A 15,369-nucleotide genomic window follows, 5' to 3' on the forward strand; every position below is an offset into this window, starting at 1 on the left:
CGACGCTGGCCGTAGACAGAAGCCTCTGGGCCCTGGAAGCTGCAGAAGCAGCAGCTCTGAGGTCTTTATGCGCCGGCCAATGGCTGCTGGTCCCGCCGCTGCTGCTTTTGACTTTACTCTGGGGTGCCTGGCTTCCGAGGGCAGCCGGCCCTGCCGCTGCCGCTTTTGTCTTTACTCACAGGTGCTGGGGTCCCGATGAGTCCTCTGTGTCAGGCGCCCCTGTCGCTGGGCGCAGGGGGAAGCCTCTGGGCCCCGACCGCTGAGGCAGCCAAGGCTCCAAGGTCTTTATGCGCAGGCCAATGGCTGCCGTCCTGCCGCCGCCGCCACCGCTGCCTCTGCCCTTGACTTTTCTCAGGGTTGCGGGGCTCCCGATGGGTTCTCCGTGGCAGACGCCCTTGTCGCTGGGCACAGACGGAAGGAAGCCTCTGGGCTCCAACCGCTGCGGCAGCCGCGGCTCCGAGGTTTTTACGCGCCGGCTACTGGCTGCCGCCGGTCTGGCCGCCTCCATCCTTACTCGCGTCCCTGAGACCCCAACGACCTCCAGCGGTCTGGTTCGCCACTATCTCTGGTCTCTTATTTTCATAAATGCTGGGGAATTGTTGGTTGGGGAATTGATTGCGCTGTTCTTCTGTAAATCTGCCAGGATTTTCCCCCAAGTGTAGGAGAACTACAGTCGCTCAGTCCCACTCCGCCGCCATTTTCTCCTATGTTCTTGGGTTTTCTCTTTTTTCACCCACTACATCTAAGATTATTTTCTTTGTGATTAAAAGCAGTTTTTCTGTTTTCCATATTCACTAGTAAACTGATGAAACATGGCAGCTAAACTAAATTATTATATAAGCCCCAGATCTCAAATGTGGAGTGATGCAGCTTAAACAGTGTCTGAGAGAAGCCCCTGGGTGCCGGATAGTGAACAGTTGCTAACCTAAGGCACTCCGATGACGTCAGCAGTTTAAAGCAGAGCAAAGTGGTTGTACTGCGCACCATTTAATTAAGTGGCTGATTTTCATGTTCATTATACTTCAGACTGTCAATTCAAATCCTTTAATCCGACGTGGACACTTATTTAGTTTTAGTTCATTGTAATTCACAGCTTTCCTTTTTTCTTTCTAATTATTAGTGTGAACTGCCCAGGGTGATGAGAGCTTCCCTTTCTGATGCTATTGCTGTTAAGTAGCTTCTAATCTACATGTTTAGGCAGATTAGTTTAGTATGAAATTTGAATACTTAAATCACTATTTTAGATGAAAATAAAAATGTTTCCTTTCCTCTTTTAATCGCAGGGGGGAATGAATTCTTTGTGGCTTTTGGCAGTTCTTGGCACTAATGTTTAATAACACGTATAACAAAGGAGGGAGAAGGCAAGGATACCAACTGAAAATGAAAAAAGCGTATAAGTTCTATATACTCAATTATCTATTGAACTTGTCTAAAATAGGAACCTGCCGCCTTCAGTAGAGGAGCATGCCCTTCTTGGACTTCATAAATTTATCTTTCTCTATGCAAGACACCCACACAAGGCCACTGGTCTTTTAAGTTCTGCTGGGGTGGGGAGCCAGTGAAGTCAGTGGAGTCGGGAAAAAAATAATAACAATAACAATAATCCAGTTTCAAATACAGGGCTTACCTATTGGGTAATTGAAAATAAGACAAAAGTTATTTTAGTGAAAGGCATTTAAAATAAGTGCTAGCCCAAAGCATTGTCAACATTTGCCCTTACATTTTTAAAAATTAGGAGGTTTTTTTCTTTCTACAATGTGTCCAATTGCTCCAACTTTTATGGCTCATCAGGTCATAGTAATGAAAACTGCCCGTGGCCAAGAGTAGGAAAAATGCTTTTGATAATTTCGCTTTTCATCTGCCACTTTTTATAAAACTCTTCTGGGGCCTAAGCTTGTGTAATGCCTGCAAAGTGTATTTTTTAATGTAACTTGAGGAAGCTACAAACTTGCATAATCTTTTGTTGCAGCTGACAAAAACCAGTGGAAGAATTACCAGCCAAAGTAAGACTAGCAAATCGATGGGTCGTAGGCCATGATTTGTAAAGTAAACGTCTTCTTAGCCTGACTGGGCTCCTGGTATCCTTGCTTATCTTTCCTCTTATGTTCTGAAAACGGCTTCAGCATCATTCCCTTCGGTTCTCTCAGTGAAGCTAAGAAACCACAATGGGCTCCATTTTCAAATCAGAATCAATGGGATGATAGAGAAGAGAGAAATAGGTGTGTAGTGAATACTTCCTTGTGCCAATCATTGATAAATGTTTTACCTACAAATATTGTCATTCAGTCTAAACAGCAACTCTGCAAAAACGTGTAGGTTGTTGTACATATTTATACATGTGTAAGATGAGGTTTAGAAAAGTTAAATAACTTGTCCAGAGTTATCATATGACTGGTGAGTAATGATTTGAACCAAGGGCTGTTTGACTCCAGGCCTCACGTTCTTTCACTTTACTTCTCTAAGAGAATGAGGAAAAAGAAGAGGAAAGAGAAAAAGGGAGAACAAGGTTAGAATTTTTTTTAAAAGAGAAGAAGAAAGAGAAGTACAATATGAATGAGAGAATAATGGAATAGAGCATACTGTCGCCTCAGATTCTTTTCATGTCTTAGAACCACATCAAGGCATCTCTCCCTCCACAAACTGGCTTTATTTTTCAGAGCTCCAAGGTTCATTATAGGATGGACCCCGTCAGTCTTTATGATATGCTGTTCAAATTTTCTCTTGTAAGACATATGGCAAGGGAATATTTTTCCCAGAAAAAGAAATCTATGTAAACTGGCTGACTTGAGCCTGCCAGCTTGCTCCATGATTTTTATTCACTTTCCATTGGATTTGGTCTCCTTTCTGTCTTTCTTCCCCTGGCATCTAACACATTTTATTTTTCTGCTCATTTCTGAAGCAGTGACATTGTGTACTCTATTTCGAGCATTCATGTTGATTGAAGTTGTCCCTGAAAGGATGTGCACTTGACATGTCAAGGAGGGCGTGATTGACAGCAGATACAAGTACTTTTAGTGTCAAGGCTTTGTCAAGGCGTTGTCGTGAGGCCTAGCCTGCTGAATACCAATGATACCCTCTAGATTTTCAGTCCACACGTTTCCAGCTCTCTCTACTTTGATTCTCATATGCTTATAAGGAAAATGTAGTCTATTTTGACAAAGTTGGAAAATTTTGACAGTTGGAAAATAATATTTTTGAATCTCTAGCAGAATTTATCATTTTAGCTATCATTAGTGGGAAAGTTTTATAATATGTAATGAAGCTTATGATTGAGAAGTTTAACCCTACTTCCAGAACTCAGAAGATGATTACTTCATGCTAAATGAGATGACCTTGTTCTACTCAAAAAGAAAACTATTAGATAAAAAATATGAACAGTAAAAAGACAGCAAACTCACAGTTGGTAAGAATCACACCTAAAACAAAGGCAAACAAAGGCAATACCTAGAACAGGAACAGAACCACAGAAATGGAGATCACATGGAGGGTTAGCAACAGGGGAGTGGGAGGAGGAGAGAGGGAAAGGGTACAGAAATTAAGTAGCATAGATGGTAGGTAGAAATTAGGGGGAGGGCAACAATAGTATGGGAAATGTAGAAGCTAAAGAACTTATGACACATGGACATGAACTAAAGGGGGGGAATGTGGGTGGGAGGGGGTATGCAGGGTAGAGGGGAATGAAGGGGGGAAATGGGACAACTGTAATAGCATAATCAATAAAATATATTAAAAAAGAAAACTATATTATTGATGCTATTTTTATAAGCATTTAAGGAAATATTTTTGTCCTGTTTCCTCCTTTTGTGTTCAAGTTATCATTATTACTATTTTGGTATTTTCTTTTTTTATGGCCTTACTGTTTAGAAAATGTGTATTTTATTGTAATGCCACTTATCCTAAACCCTGGAAGAAATCATTTGCTATAAAAATGCATTCTGTTCCCTTAAATAGACAAACATTGTGGAACTGGTTATACTGTGGTAGGAAATCTTTCAGCAGTGCATTCTACTCTATGAAAACAATTAAAATATGTTGACCTCCGCTCAGCATTAATTGACATAGATTTTATCTTCTTCTAGATCTTTACTATCTGGAGAGTGGGTTTCTCCCTTTGCATTTCTGTTTTTAATGTTAACTGTAATCGTTCTTGAGCGACTGAAACCCTTGCATACTTAGCTCCCAACCCTCTAGTCATCACTTCAAGAACTGTAATTCACTCAGTGACTTCTCCTAATGCTAGCTCTTGTTCTTACAGTCCGGACCCACTTGAAGTTGCTTACAATGATAGGTGCTTTTAAATTCTTATAGTAAATTTGAGTGATAGGTGTTCATTTATTGTATCTGATACCTAATTATGAATAGTCAGCCTTCAAATTGGCAAGCCCACACTCATGTGGGTACAGAGTCAGTGGGTGTAAATAAAAATGTGTGTGTCTCTTTTTACAACAATTTCTATAGGAAGACTTTTAAAGCTTGTAATGGTTAAATTTCCCACCTAGAAGGTAGTACGTGTAACCCATGTACTTACGGTCTTAGAAAAACTTTTTTCCGTATCTTATTTGACTAATTTTTAGTTGAATTTATCGGGGTGGCATGGGTTAGTAAAATTATGGTTTCAGGTGTACAGTTGTGCAGTACATGATCTGTATATTGTATTGTGTGTTTACCACCCCATGACTAATTATTCTTAATTCCGGCCATTAAATTCTGAAATCTAACTCTAATTCAGTTGTTCAACTTCTCACTTTATTTCCTTGACTTGCTTTTTGAGTACCGTCTACATGATTGCACACTGTTACTTGCATCAGCCAAATGGGCTACTTTGTTATTTCTTACCCCAATATCATTAAAAATATTTTTGCTTTGAAATTATTTAAAACTTTCAGAAAATTATTATTGTGAGAATAATACAAAGAATTCTCACAGATGCTTCACTCAGACTCTGCAGTTGTTAACAGTTAACCACCTTTCATTTACACACAGGTGACCCTTGAACAACACAGGGTTTTGGGCACTGACCATTGTGTAGACAAAAATCTGAGTGTAACTTAAGTTGGCCCTTCATATATGTGGGTTTCCAAATGCAGATGGAAACCACTATGTATTTTTTCCTTAGACATTTGAGAATAGGTTGCAGCCATCGTGGCCCCTTGCCCATAACTACTTCAGGTGTGCATTTCCTAAGAACAAGGATGTTCTCTTAGATTATCACTGTGTACTCATCAAAATTAGGAAATTAGCATTGATACATTACTGTATTCTGATCAACATTCCTTATTCAGATTTGCCAATTGTCCAATAATATCGTTATAGACCAAAGGAAAAAAAATTCTGGTTCAGCATCCAGTCTAGGGCTATGCATTGCATTTAGCCATCACATGTGTTTACTTAACCTGGAACAGTGTCTCAGTGTTTCTTTCATGACCTTGACATTTTTGAAGAGTACACTGCCCTGGTACTTTGACTATATATTCTTACCTTGGCCTGAATGCTTTCTCCTCGTTTTTTCTTTTTTCTTTTTTTAAAAATATATTTTATTGATTATGCCATTACAGTTGTTCCATTCCCCCCTTCACTCCCCTCTACCCTGCACATCCCCTTCCCCACCATTCCCCCCCTTTCATTTATGTCCATATTTCACAAGTTCTTTAGATTCTGTATTTCCCATAGTATTCCTGCCCTCCCCCCTGTCTATTTTCTACCTACCATCTATGCTACTTATTCTCTGTACCTTCTCCCCACTTCTCCTCCTCCCACTCCCCTGTTGCTAACCCTCCATGTGTTCTTCATTTCTATGGCTCCACTCCTGATCTAGCTGTCCTCTTAGTTTGCTTTTGTTTTAAGTGTGGTTGTTAATAACTGTGAGTTTGTTGTCCTTTCACTGTTCATATTTTTATCTCCTTTTTCTTAGATAAGTCCCTTTAACATTTCATATAATAAGGGCTTGGTGATGATGAACTACTTGAATTTGACCTTATCTGAGAAGCACTGTATCTGCCCTTCCATTCTAAATGAAAGCTTTGCAGGATAGAGCAATCTTGGCTGTAGGTCTTTGGATTTCATGACTTGGAATACTTCTTTCCAGCCCCTTCTTGCCTGTAAGGTCCCTTTTGAGAAATCCACTGACAATCTGATGGGCACTCCTTTGTAGGTGACTGTCCCCTTATCTCTTGCTGCTTCTAAAATTCTTTCCTTCATTTTAATCTTGGCTAATGTAATTATGATGTGCCTTGGTATGTTCCTCTTTGGGTCCAACTTCTTTGGGACTCTCTGAGCTTCCTAGATTTCCTGGAAGTCTATTTCCTTTGCCAGACTGGGGAAGTTCTCCTTTATTATTTGTTCAAATAAATTTTCCACTCATGACTGTTCCTCTTCCCCTTCTGGTACCCCTATAATCCGGTTGTTGGAATGTTTAAAGATGTCCTGGAGGTTCCTAAGCCTCTCCTCATTTTTTTGAATTCTTGTTTCTTCCTTCTTTTCTGTTTGGTTGTTTCTTTCTTCCTTCTGGTCTATCCCCTTGATTTGTGTCCCAGTTTTCTTTCCATCACTATTGGTTTCCTGTGCATTTCCCTTCATTTCAATCAGTTTAGCCTTCATATGTTCCTCTAATTTGTGGCTAAAATCAACCAGTTCTGTTAGCATCCTGATGACCAGTATTTTGAACTGTGCATCTGAAAGGTTGGCTATTTCTTGGTCACTTAGAATTATAGGCTCTGGGACTTTGAGCTGTCCTTGAGTCATTATGTTTTGGTCTGTTCGCACCTGTTATGTTAGAGGGGTGGAGCCCTAGGTGTCCACCAGGGTGGGGCGACCCAGTCGCTGGCTTGTGATGCTGTATGTGGGGGCGGGGTCAGAAAGGGGAAAAAATGGCACTTTGTTCCACTTCACTCTCAGATTTCTGTCCCCTCTGCGGCTTACCACAAGCAAATTGGGCCCCTGTGGTGCTGATTCCTGGGTGTGTGGGCCCGTATACTCTCCAGGACCCTGTGGGTCTCTCCACTGAACTCTCTGTGAGCCTAGGAGCCTCTCCTGGCCCCTCAACCCTGAGAAAGTCTTTCTAGTTGGTGCTTTCAGGCTCTAATTCCTGTCGCTGAGGCCCTAGCCTGAGTGGTCTGTCTCTCTGTTCACTCCTTTGGTTGGTTTATAAGTCTGGCTGAGTGGTTCATTGTTGTCGGACTTCCGTACAGTTCAGTTTTCACTGTTTTGGCTGCGTTTTGTTTCTAAAACTTCGCTGTCTTTAAATTTAGTTGTGGGAGGGGGCACAGTGTTTCCACCTACGTCTCCATCTTGGCCGGAAGTCTCTCTCCTCTTTTTTTCACATCAGTTACTCAAAGCCCAGCACCGTGGTAAAGCTTCCGGATTATAGGCAGGAAAAATGATCTCCTTTTTTTCACTTGTTGCCTTAGTTACCTAATTTTTTTAAATGTCCCCTTTTTGGTCATAAATGTCATGACTTTTGAAAAAAATTTTATATATAGAAGTACAGAAAAATAAAAAATGAAGGTCTTTGTCCCCTTTTTCTGTCCCTCTTCACCAAGAACTTGATAGGTGTCCTTCCTGGTCATTTTATGCACAGACACTTACCCTTTCATTTCTCACACCTCATCTTCAGAACACTGAAAATTCAGTAAAAGAAAGAACCTGAAGCTTGTACATTGGGCATTCTCACAGAACCTGACAAAGAAGTGGGAGATGCTTATTGGTTGACAGAGTTTTCAAGGAAAAATTATAGTTGAGCCAGTGAGGCTGTGGGTTGGGCTTCAGCCCACAAAGCTCAGTGTCCCCGGTTCAGTTCCCAGCCAGCGCACCAGCCTGGATTGTGGGCCAGGTCCCTGGTTGCAGGCGGGCAAAAGGCAGTCAATTGATGTTTCTCTCGCACATGGATGTTTCTTTCCCTCTTTTTCTCCTTCCCTTACCATCTCTTTGAAAGTAAATAAATAAAGTATTTTTAAAGGAATTATGGTTAAGATTATATATTTAGGTATACAATGTTCCTTATAAAAACCATCATTGTGTTGTTTTCTCTTTCTTGATTTTAGGTCGTTAAAGGCCTTACCTATTTGTGGAGTTTGAAGATTTTACATAGAGGTATGTGCTGAGCCTGCAAACCTGGACTTAATGTGGGTAGGGTGAGGAGCTTTTCAGACCCTTGACATTTAAAGTGAATAAGTGATATGATATTTAAGCCAGCAATATACTTGGTAGTCAAAAAAGTTATTTTTCTGATTTTCTCACTCAAATGCTGTGATTCAGACTATACACTTGGTATTGTATTTTTGTGGATAATATTTACCAAACAGGTAAAAACGTATTTCATGTTATCTTAAAATGACAGGATCTTATTTTTCTACTTAACTCCAGTTAATGCAAAACCTTCACTTCTGTACAGTTGCACCCCTTTTTAACATTTCAGATATCATCATACACAGTTCCTTAAGGCGTTGCTTCATGTACCTTGAAAGTGAACCTTTAAATAAGGAATTGGTGAGAGCATCAGAAGTTATAGTCTCCTAGTCTACTAAGGGAACACGTGAGGAGAATGATCAGATAACTTTTGAATGTTGCAAAGGGAACCTCCCTTTGCATTTTTTAATGTTCCCAAAATATCCGAATTTATTTGGAGCAAGTTAATAAGTGAGATACAAATTATAACAAAGCAACTTCAGGGCCTAATGTTACTAACAGTACTGTTTAATTTTCTACATCTGTTCAGCCTAGCTTAACGCACATTTAGGGAAGGCAGCAGCATACGCATTAGATATGATTAAAGGAATTTTTTTTGTTTTTATTTCTTTTTTAAGAAAAGGTATAAACTATAAGAGAGAGAAAACAACTGAAATCTTCAATTTTAGTTCCACATCTGTCACTAAGGATTGTTTTTTTGTTTTTCATATCCTGCTGATACCAATTTCTTAATTCCTCCTTTTTTGTAAAGAGGATATGTAGATTTTGACAAAGTATCAGTTCAGTTCTTGAAGGTATTTATGCTGATTAATTGGAATCGTAAACCAAATTTTTCTTTAAAGCCAGTCCACTCTATTTCTAGAATGTTAGTTAGTACAAAATGTAAGCACAGGGAGAGTTAATATTACTCTTTCTGGGTATGAATAAGCATCTAAACACATCTGGCAGGTGGGAGAGAAATGGAGCATTTTCACCACCAAGATGAAAAGAAATGGTATTGCTTGTATGATTTGTACTGCTTCTATTCCCTGTGTTCCCACCTCCACACATTCACCAGCTCATAAAGTGGTTATAGCCATTTTAGTAGGAATTAACACAGTGGTCAATTCCTGTCGTTTTATTGATTTTTATGGGCATCTGCTGTTCATTTGACAAAGGAACCGAAGGAAGTCATCAATGCTCAACAGCAAAGCTTCCATTAGAAGGGCTGTGCCATGGACGTGCAAATGATGTCATTAAATTGATCCTTAGGACCATCCTATACTCTGAAAATACAGCACAGTTCTGGCTCATAATGAATCTGTGAGGACTCTTAGCACTAAGAACTAGAGTAGATGGGAAAATACTATTTAGTTATTGTGCAATGATTTTTTATTTTTCTTTTTTAAAATCAGAAATCAGTAGATACTGATAAGTAGCTATACCTCTAGTATTTCCTGTATCCAAATTATTTGGTTTTAGTTTTACTCTTTGTTTTGGAGAAATAATTGAATCTTTCATTTGAAGTGGGATCTTCATAGTCCTGTTTCAAGTTTATTTATGTCTGGATCTATTTTTTTTTAATTTTTAAAAAAATTTATTTATCTTTAGAGAGGAAGGGAAGGAGAGAAGGAGAGAAATATCAATGTATGGTTGCTTCTCGTGAGTCCCCTGCTGGGAACTGGCCTGCAACCCAGGCATGTGCCCTGACTGGGAATCGAACCGTGGTCGTGTGGATCGCAGGCTCGAGCTCAATCCACTGAGCTACACCAGCCAGGGCTTATGTTTGGATCTAAAAATAAACTCTAAAGGGTTGGTGAGATTTCCAGAACAACCACCCTATACTCACTGTGGGCAGGTAGTGCCGACCAGAGACCCTCAGAGGCAGGGAAGGCCCTCTTCCCAGCTCCCAGGCGGCTTGGGCTGAGAACAGGTTCTGTGATCAGTGACAGACAAGGGCCTTAGTGATTTGGCTGGCTGAGAACATGGAGGTTTCCTAAAGGAGTCCTGAGCTTGTACTTCTCTTTCCAGTTTATGCTGACCGACCCAGTTCCTACTGAGAGTAACCCACAATAAAATGCCTGCGAGGGGGCTGCGCAGTGGAAGTGGCAGGGGGCCAGCAAACCCTCTCAAGGGGTTTTAGTTTTAAATAAATACCAGTGAGTGAGTGTGCAGCTACATTTGTCTAGATGGAAAGGCTAACGAATTACAGTGCAAGCGAATGATTATTCCCAGTAATTATGGGCACCCAACTATAGAAGTGATATGCTGTGGAAATATACCTCATTAAATATATGTATATGTTTAACTAGTTTCCTAGTTATTTGTGGAAACTTCTACCTTCTGGATTTAAAAGCATGTGTTTTTATTGAAGAGAGGAATAAGCGAGGTTTTCTTGAAGACTTTCGTAAAGCATTGTGATGAGAAATTTACTCTAGATTGAGTTGTTAATTTAATATCTTAGAGGATTTCTTCCATATCTAATAACTTGAATTCCATAAAAATAAGATTAAAGATGCCTTTTTTCCCCAAAAAGCTATTTAATTTTTCCTTGATTAAAAAATTGTAGCTTTTTAGATCAGTTCAATCAGGCAATTAAAGATCAGAGCTTTAAGTTCAGCTAAGGCAATTACATAGGTAATATACTTGTTTATACACTTTTGCTGTATAAGCTCATTGCTGTACCTTCTTAAAAGCACATATACTCAGTTTTGCTTTCTTTAAATGAATGATGATGAGAATTATAGCTAATATGTGTCACATTGTCAAATCAAAGACAGGCATCCTTCTGCAGAAGGGGGGGCCTGGTGTAGGCAATGCGAGAAGACAGGAGTGAAAGGAAGACAGCAAAAGAGAATTAGGAATGAGGGATCTAAGCCTCTTCCTCCTTTGTCTTCGTCTGAGTACCTCTGTTCTCCTCTGACCTTCATTTTCTTCCCTGCAAAATGCTTCTCCTAAAAAACAGGGTGTTGTGCTTACAAACACAAATTTTAAAAGATGAGAAATAGAGATGTATTGAGTTACCTAATGAGAAAAGAGAATATACTATTTCTCACATTCAAATGACTTCCTTGGGATACACTTCCTGTATTTTTAGCTGTTAAAAAAAATATATATATATATATATATATGTATGTATGTAATTACATATATATGCACACACACAGTGTATTGTGGGATTTATAAAACATAGTTGATGGCTTCCAAACATGCTGTTGAAAATCAAGTCTTTCCTATAGTGCATTTCCAGTGAGGACTGTAAAGTCAAATGAAATCTGAGCACCAAGCAGTGACAAACCACCCATTCCATGAGGCTTATTAACCTGGTACAGGTTTTTTTATCTGATAGTGTGTTATGTCAACTGGTAATATTTTAGAAATTGAAGTACAACAATTACTATTCATAGAGGATCATCAAATATTATATTCAGTGAGGTTTTACAATTTGTGTTTTTAAGAATCGGTTGAGATGATATATATGAAAATACTTTATGAACCATCAGATAATCAGATATATTTTTTATTGTAGAGTAACTATGAATTAATCATTTTATCCAGTTAATAAGCATACCCCACTCCCAAATCAATCCAGGCAGAGAGTTAGTTTTACTTTGTATTACTGTGTCACAATTATAAAATATTTCCTCTTAGATAAACTTGTATATATCACATGAAGTCATAATTATTTTTTATTTTTTAAATTATATTTTATTAATTATGCTATTACAGTTGTCCTGATTTTTGCTCCTTTGCTCCCCTGCACCCAGCAGCTCCCACTCCCTCAGGCAATCCCCCCACCCTTGTTCAGGTCCGTGTAAGTTCTTTGGCTACTCCCTTCCCTATACTGTACTTTACATCACCATGGCTATTTTGTAACTACCTGTTGGTACTTCTTAATCTCCTTACCGCTTACCCATTCTCCCACACACCCCCCATCTCTTTATCATTAACCTTTGTCATTTTAATTATGCTGTGTCTTGGAGTGGGCCTTTTTGTGTCCATCTTATTTGGGACTCTCTGTGCTTTCTTGACTTGCATGTCTGTTTTCTTCACCAAATTAGAAAAGTTTTCTTTCATTATTTTTTCAAATAGATTTCCAATAGCTTGCTCTTTCTTCCCCTTGGCACCCCTGTGAAGCAAATGTTGAATTGCTAAAAGTTGTACCACAGGCTGCTTACACTGTCCTGGTATTTTTTTGGATTCTTTTTTCTTCTTGTTCTGATTGGTTGATTTTTGCTTCCTCATGTTCCAAATCATTGATTTGATTCTCTGTTTCATCCACTCTACTGTTGTTTCTTGTTAAATTGTTCTTTATTTCAGTTAGTGTATCCTTCATTTCTGACTAGACCTTTTTTTTGCTGTTGAGGGCCTAAGTTCCTTGAACATCCTTATAACCAGTGTTTTGAACGCTGCATCTGATAGATTGCTTATCTCCATTTTGTTTAGTTCCTTTTCTGGAGTTTTGATCTGTTCTTTCATTTGGGCCTTGTTTCTTTGTCTTCTTATTGGCCTCCCTGTGTTTGCTTCTATGCATTAGGTAGAGCTGCTCTGACTCCATGTGTTGGTAGCATGGCCCAATGTAGTAGGTGTCCTGTAGGGTCCTGTGGCACAGCCTCCCCTATCACCCAAGCTGGGTAGTTGAGCTGTGCCCTTCATGTGGGCTGAGTAAACCCTCCTCCTTTAGTTGAGCCTTGGTTGCTGTTGGAAGGTCAGTGGGAGGGATTTACCCAGGCCAGTCAGCTGAAAGGACTGGCTGTGACCACTGACAACCACCCTCCACCCTCCATGGAGGATCAGCTGTGCAGGGGCAGGGTGGTGGTGCTCCAACGTAGTCTGTAGCTGTCCACTGGATGCACTGGCCCTGGGGTTTCCCTAGTAGTGCAGGCCAGATCAGTCCACACCAGTGTTTTGCCTGGGGGCCACCCTGCCCGAGCTATAAAGTAATCTGAGATGGTGCTACTTGTGCTGGGCTCAGAGATTTCCAGGTGAAACCAGGCTGTGAATCTAGGCTGCTAGTTGCAGGCCTGGGGCTCACTAAGGCCAGCTGCTGCTTGTTTGAGGAGATTTAGGACATTGTGCAGCATGAGCCAAGACCAGCCATTCACATGGGAAAGCAGCTTGGGTGGGCCTATATGTTGTGTGGCGCAGCATCTCTGGGAATCTCCAAAATGGGTCAAACAGTGTTAGCGAGGTTGATGGACTCAGTCTGCCAGCTCAGTCTGAATGGAAGTTGTCACACTTCCGTTCAACTCAGTCTGTCAGTTCTGAGTGATGGTTGTTCTATATTTTAGTTGTAGTTTCATTTTGGTTGTGCAAAGTGGCAAGCCGTATCTACCTACACCACCATCTTGACTGGAAGCAAAGACATAATTATTAAAAATGTTTGAAACTTCTTCTAAGATTAACCACTGTGGGAAAATTATCTTTATTAAAAATGCGTGTATAAGGCCTATAAGCATAGCATGTACTGACAGGGCAAAAACAGAGAAAATGAGCAGTGAGAACGTCTGTTAGGCCAGATCTGACATTACAGCAAACATTGCAGCTGAACTTCAAAACCTACATCGCCACTAATGAGCCGAGAGCCTGCACAGTAACACACCTACAGCTCCAGTCACAGCCGTCATTGCCCACGTCAGGCATAAATGCAAGATTAACACCTGTGCCATCTCTTTGGAAGATGTGAGAATGCCCTGGCCGTGACTACTCTCTCTTTCCCTGAGGATAAAAAATAGAAATGGAAGGGTAATGAGGTTAGAACTTAGATTAAGAAAATAAAATTGGCACTTAAGCTGGGGCAGTCTTACACAGATGGAGAAGTTTATAGAAAAAAGTAACCTAGATAGTTGGTGTCCTGAACATTCTCTATTTTATGAACCTAGTGAGTTTCATATCTTTTTTAAATTTTTATTTATTGACTTGAGAGAGAGAGAAAGGAAGGGAGAAAGAGAGACATCAGTTCGTTGTTCCACTTGGTTATGCATTCATTCATTGTTGCTTGTATGTGCCCCGACTAGGGATCGAACCTGCACCCTGGGCCTGTGGGGATGATGCTCTAACCGCCTGAACTACTCAGTGAGGACTCACGTATTTTTTCTAATAAGAGAGTTTTGTAACATTTTTATACAGTAAAATTTTATATTATTCTGAAGACAAATGCTGTGCAGATAGATTTGTGTTTAGAGAAACTAAGTGTTAACAGTTTCAACATGAATGTTTGAAATTTTATTTTCTACTCCTAACTTTACTTTTTTTAAACCTGTCCTCACACGGTACCTTAAATGTCAAAACCAGTATCGTTAGTTCATTTGTTCATTTAGCAACTATTTATTGTATATCCACTATGTGCCAAGCACTGGTGTGAGTAGGCGTATTACATCAATATATAAAACAAAAGACTCCTACAATCATGGAAGTTATGTTCTAGCAGAAGTGGGCCAGGGTGGGGAAACAGCCCATAAATAATCAATATAATGGAAAAGTAAATACAGTACGTGTTAGAAGGTGGTTAGTAATATGGAGAAAAGAAAAAGCAGATCAGCTTAGGGGAGGCAAAACATGGCTTGTGTTGTTTATTAGGTGGACCTCAAAGAGGAGATGAGATTGGAGCAAAGACTTGCAGGAGCAGAGTTGCTCGTCAGGTAGGCTTACAGGGAGCCCGAGACAGTAAGAGAGCAAAAGACACCAGGCAGGATGAGCCTGGCATGTTTAGGGAGCAGCAAGGAGGCCAGTGTGCCTGCAGCCAAGAATGGGGCGAGGGTGGAATCAGCTGCTAAGAACTGTGGCAGTCAGTACTCCAGGTGACTTAGAGGCTCCAATCAGGGAGACTATCATGAAGATGGGACAGTGGTCAGACTCTGGATAAACAAGGCCTGTCCAGAAGGTATCTGGCCATGTACTATGAAAAAGAGACACTTATTGAATAAGATACAAGAAATATTGTACACAGGACAATGACACCTCAGTCCCCTTCAAAGTAGGCACCTGGGACAGGCACATAGTTCTAATCACCACCAGCTGCCCTGTCATATTCTCCTGAATCTCATCAATGGTCTGAAATCTCTTCCCTTTTAAAGGTGTTTTTAGTTTTGAGAAAAGCCAGAAGTCACAGAGCCTCAAATTTGGGCCATAGCGGGGCTGAGTCTTCTGGGCTATTTGATGTTTTCCCAAAAAACTTTGAACAAGATGTGATGTTTAGGGAAGCAC

The 15,369-nt window shown here is 40.2% G+C and overlaps 1 protein-coding gene across 3 annotated transcripts in view; it reads left to right on the forward strand.

Moving 5' to 3' along the window:
* The window catches only part of MAP2K5 (mitogen-activated protein kinase kinase 5), a 264,505-nt gene that overhangs the window by 117,296 nt on the left and 131,840 nt on the right, over positions 1-15,369 (forward strand). For all 3 annotated transcript variants that reach the window (XM_037054215.1, XM_037054214.1, XM_037054213.1), the window contains exon 13: positions 8,040-8,088. In XM_037054215.1, the coding sequence (XP_036910110.1) occupies positions 8,040-8,088 (49 nt within the window). The remainder of the gene's footprint in view (positions 1-8,039; positions 8,089-15,369) is intronic.

Source organism: Sturnira hondurensis, unplaced genomic scaffold (assembly GCF_014824575.4).
Source record: "Sturnira hondurensis isolate 20B ecotype Veracruz unplaced genomic scaffold, ASM1482457v3 Scaffold0008196, whole genome shotgun sequence".
Taxonomy (NCBI): Eukaryota; Metazoa; Chordata; class Mammalia; order Chiroptera; family Phyllostomidae; genus Sturnira; species Sturnira hondurensis.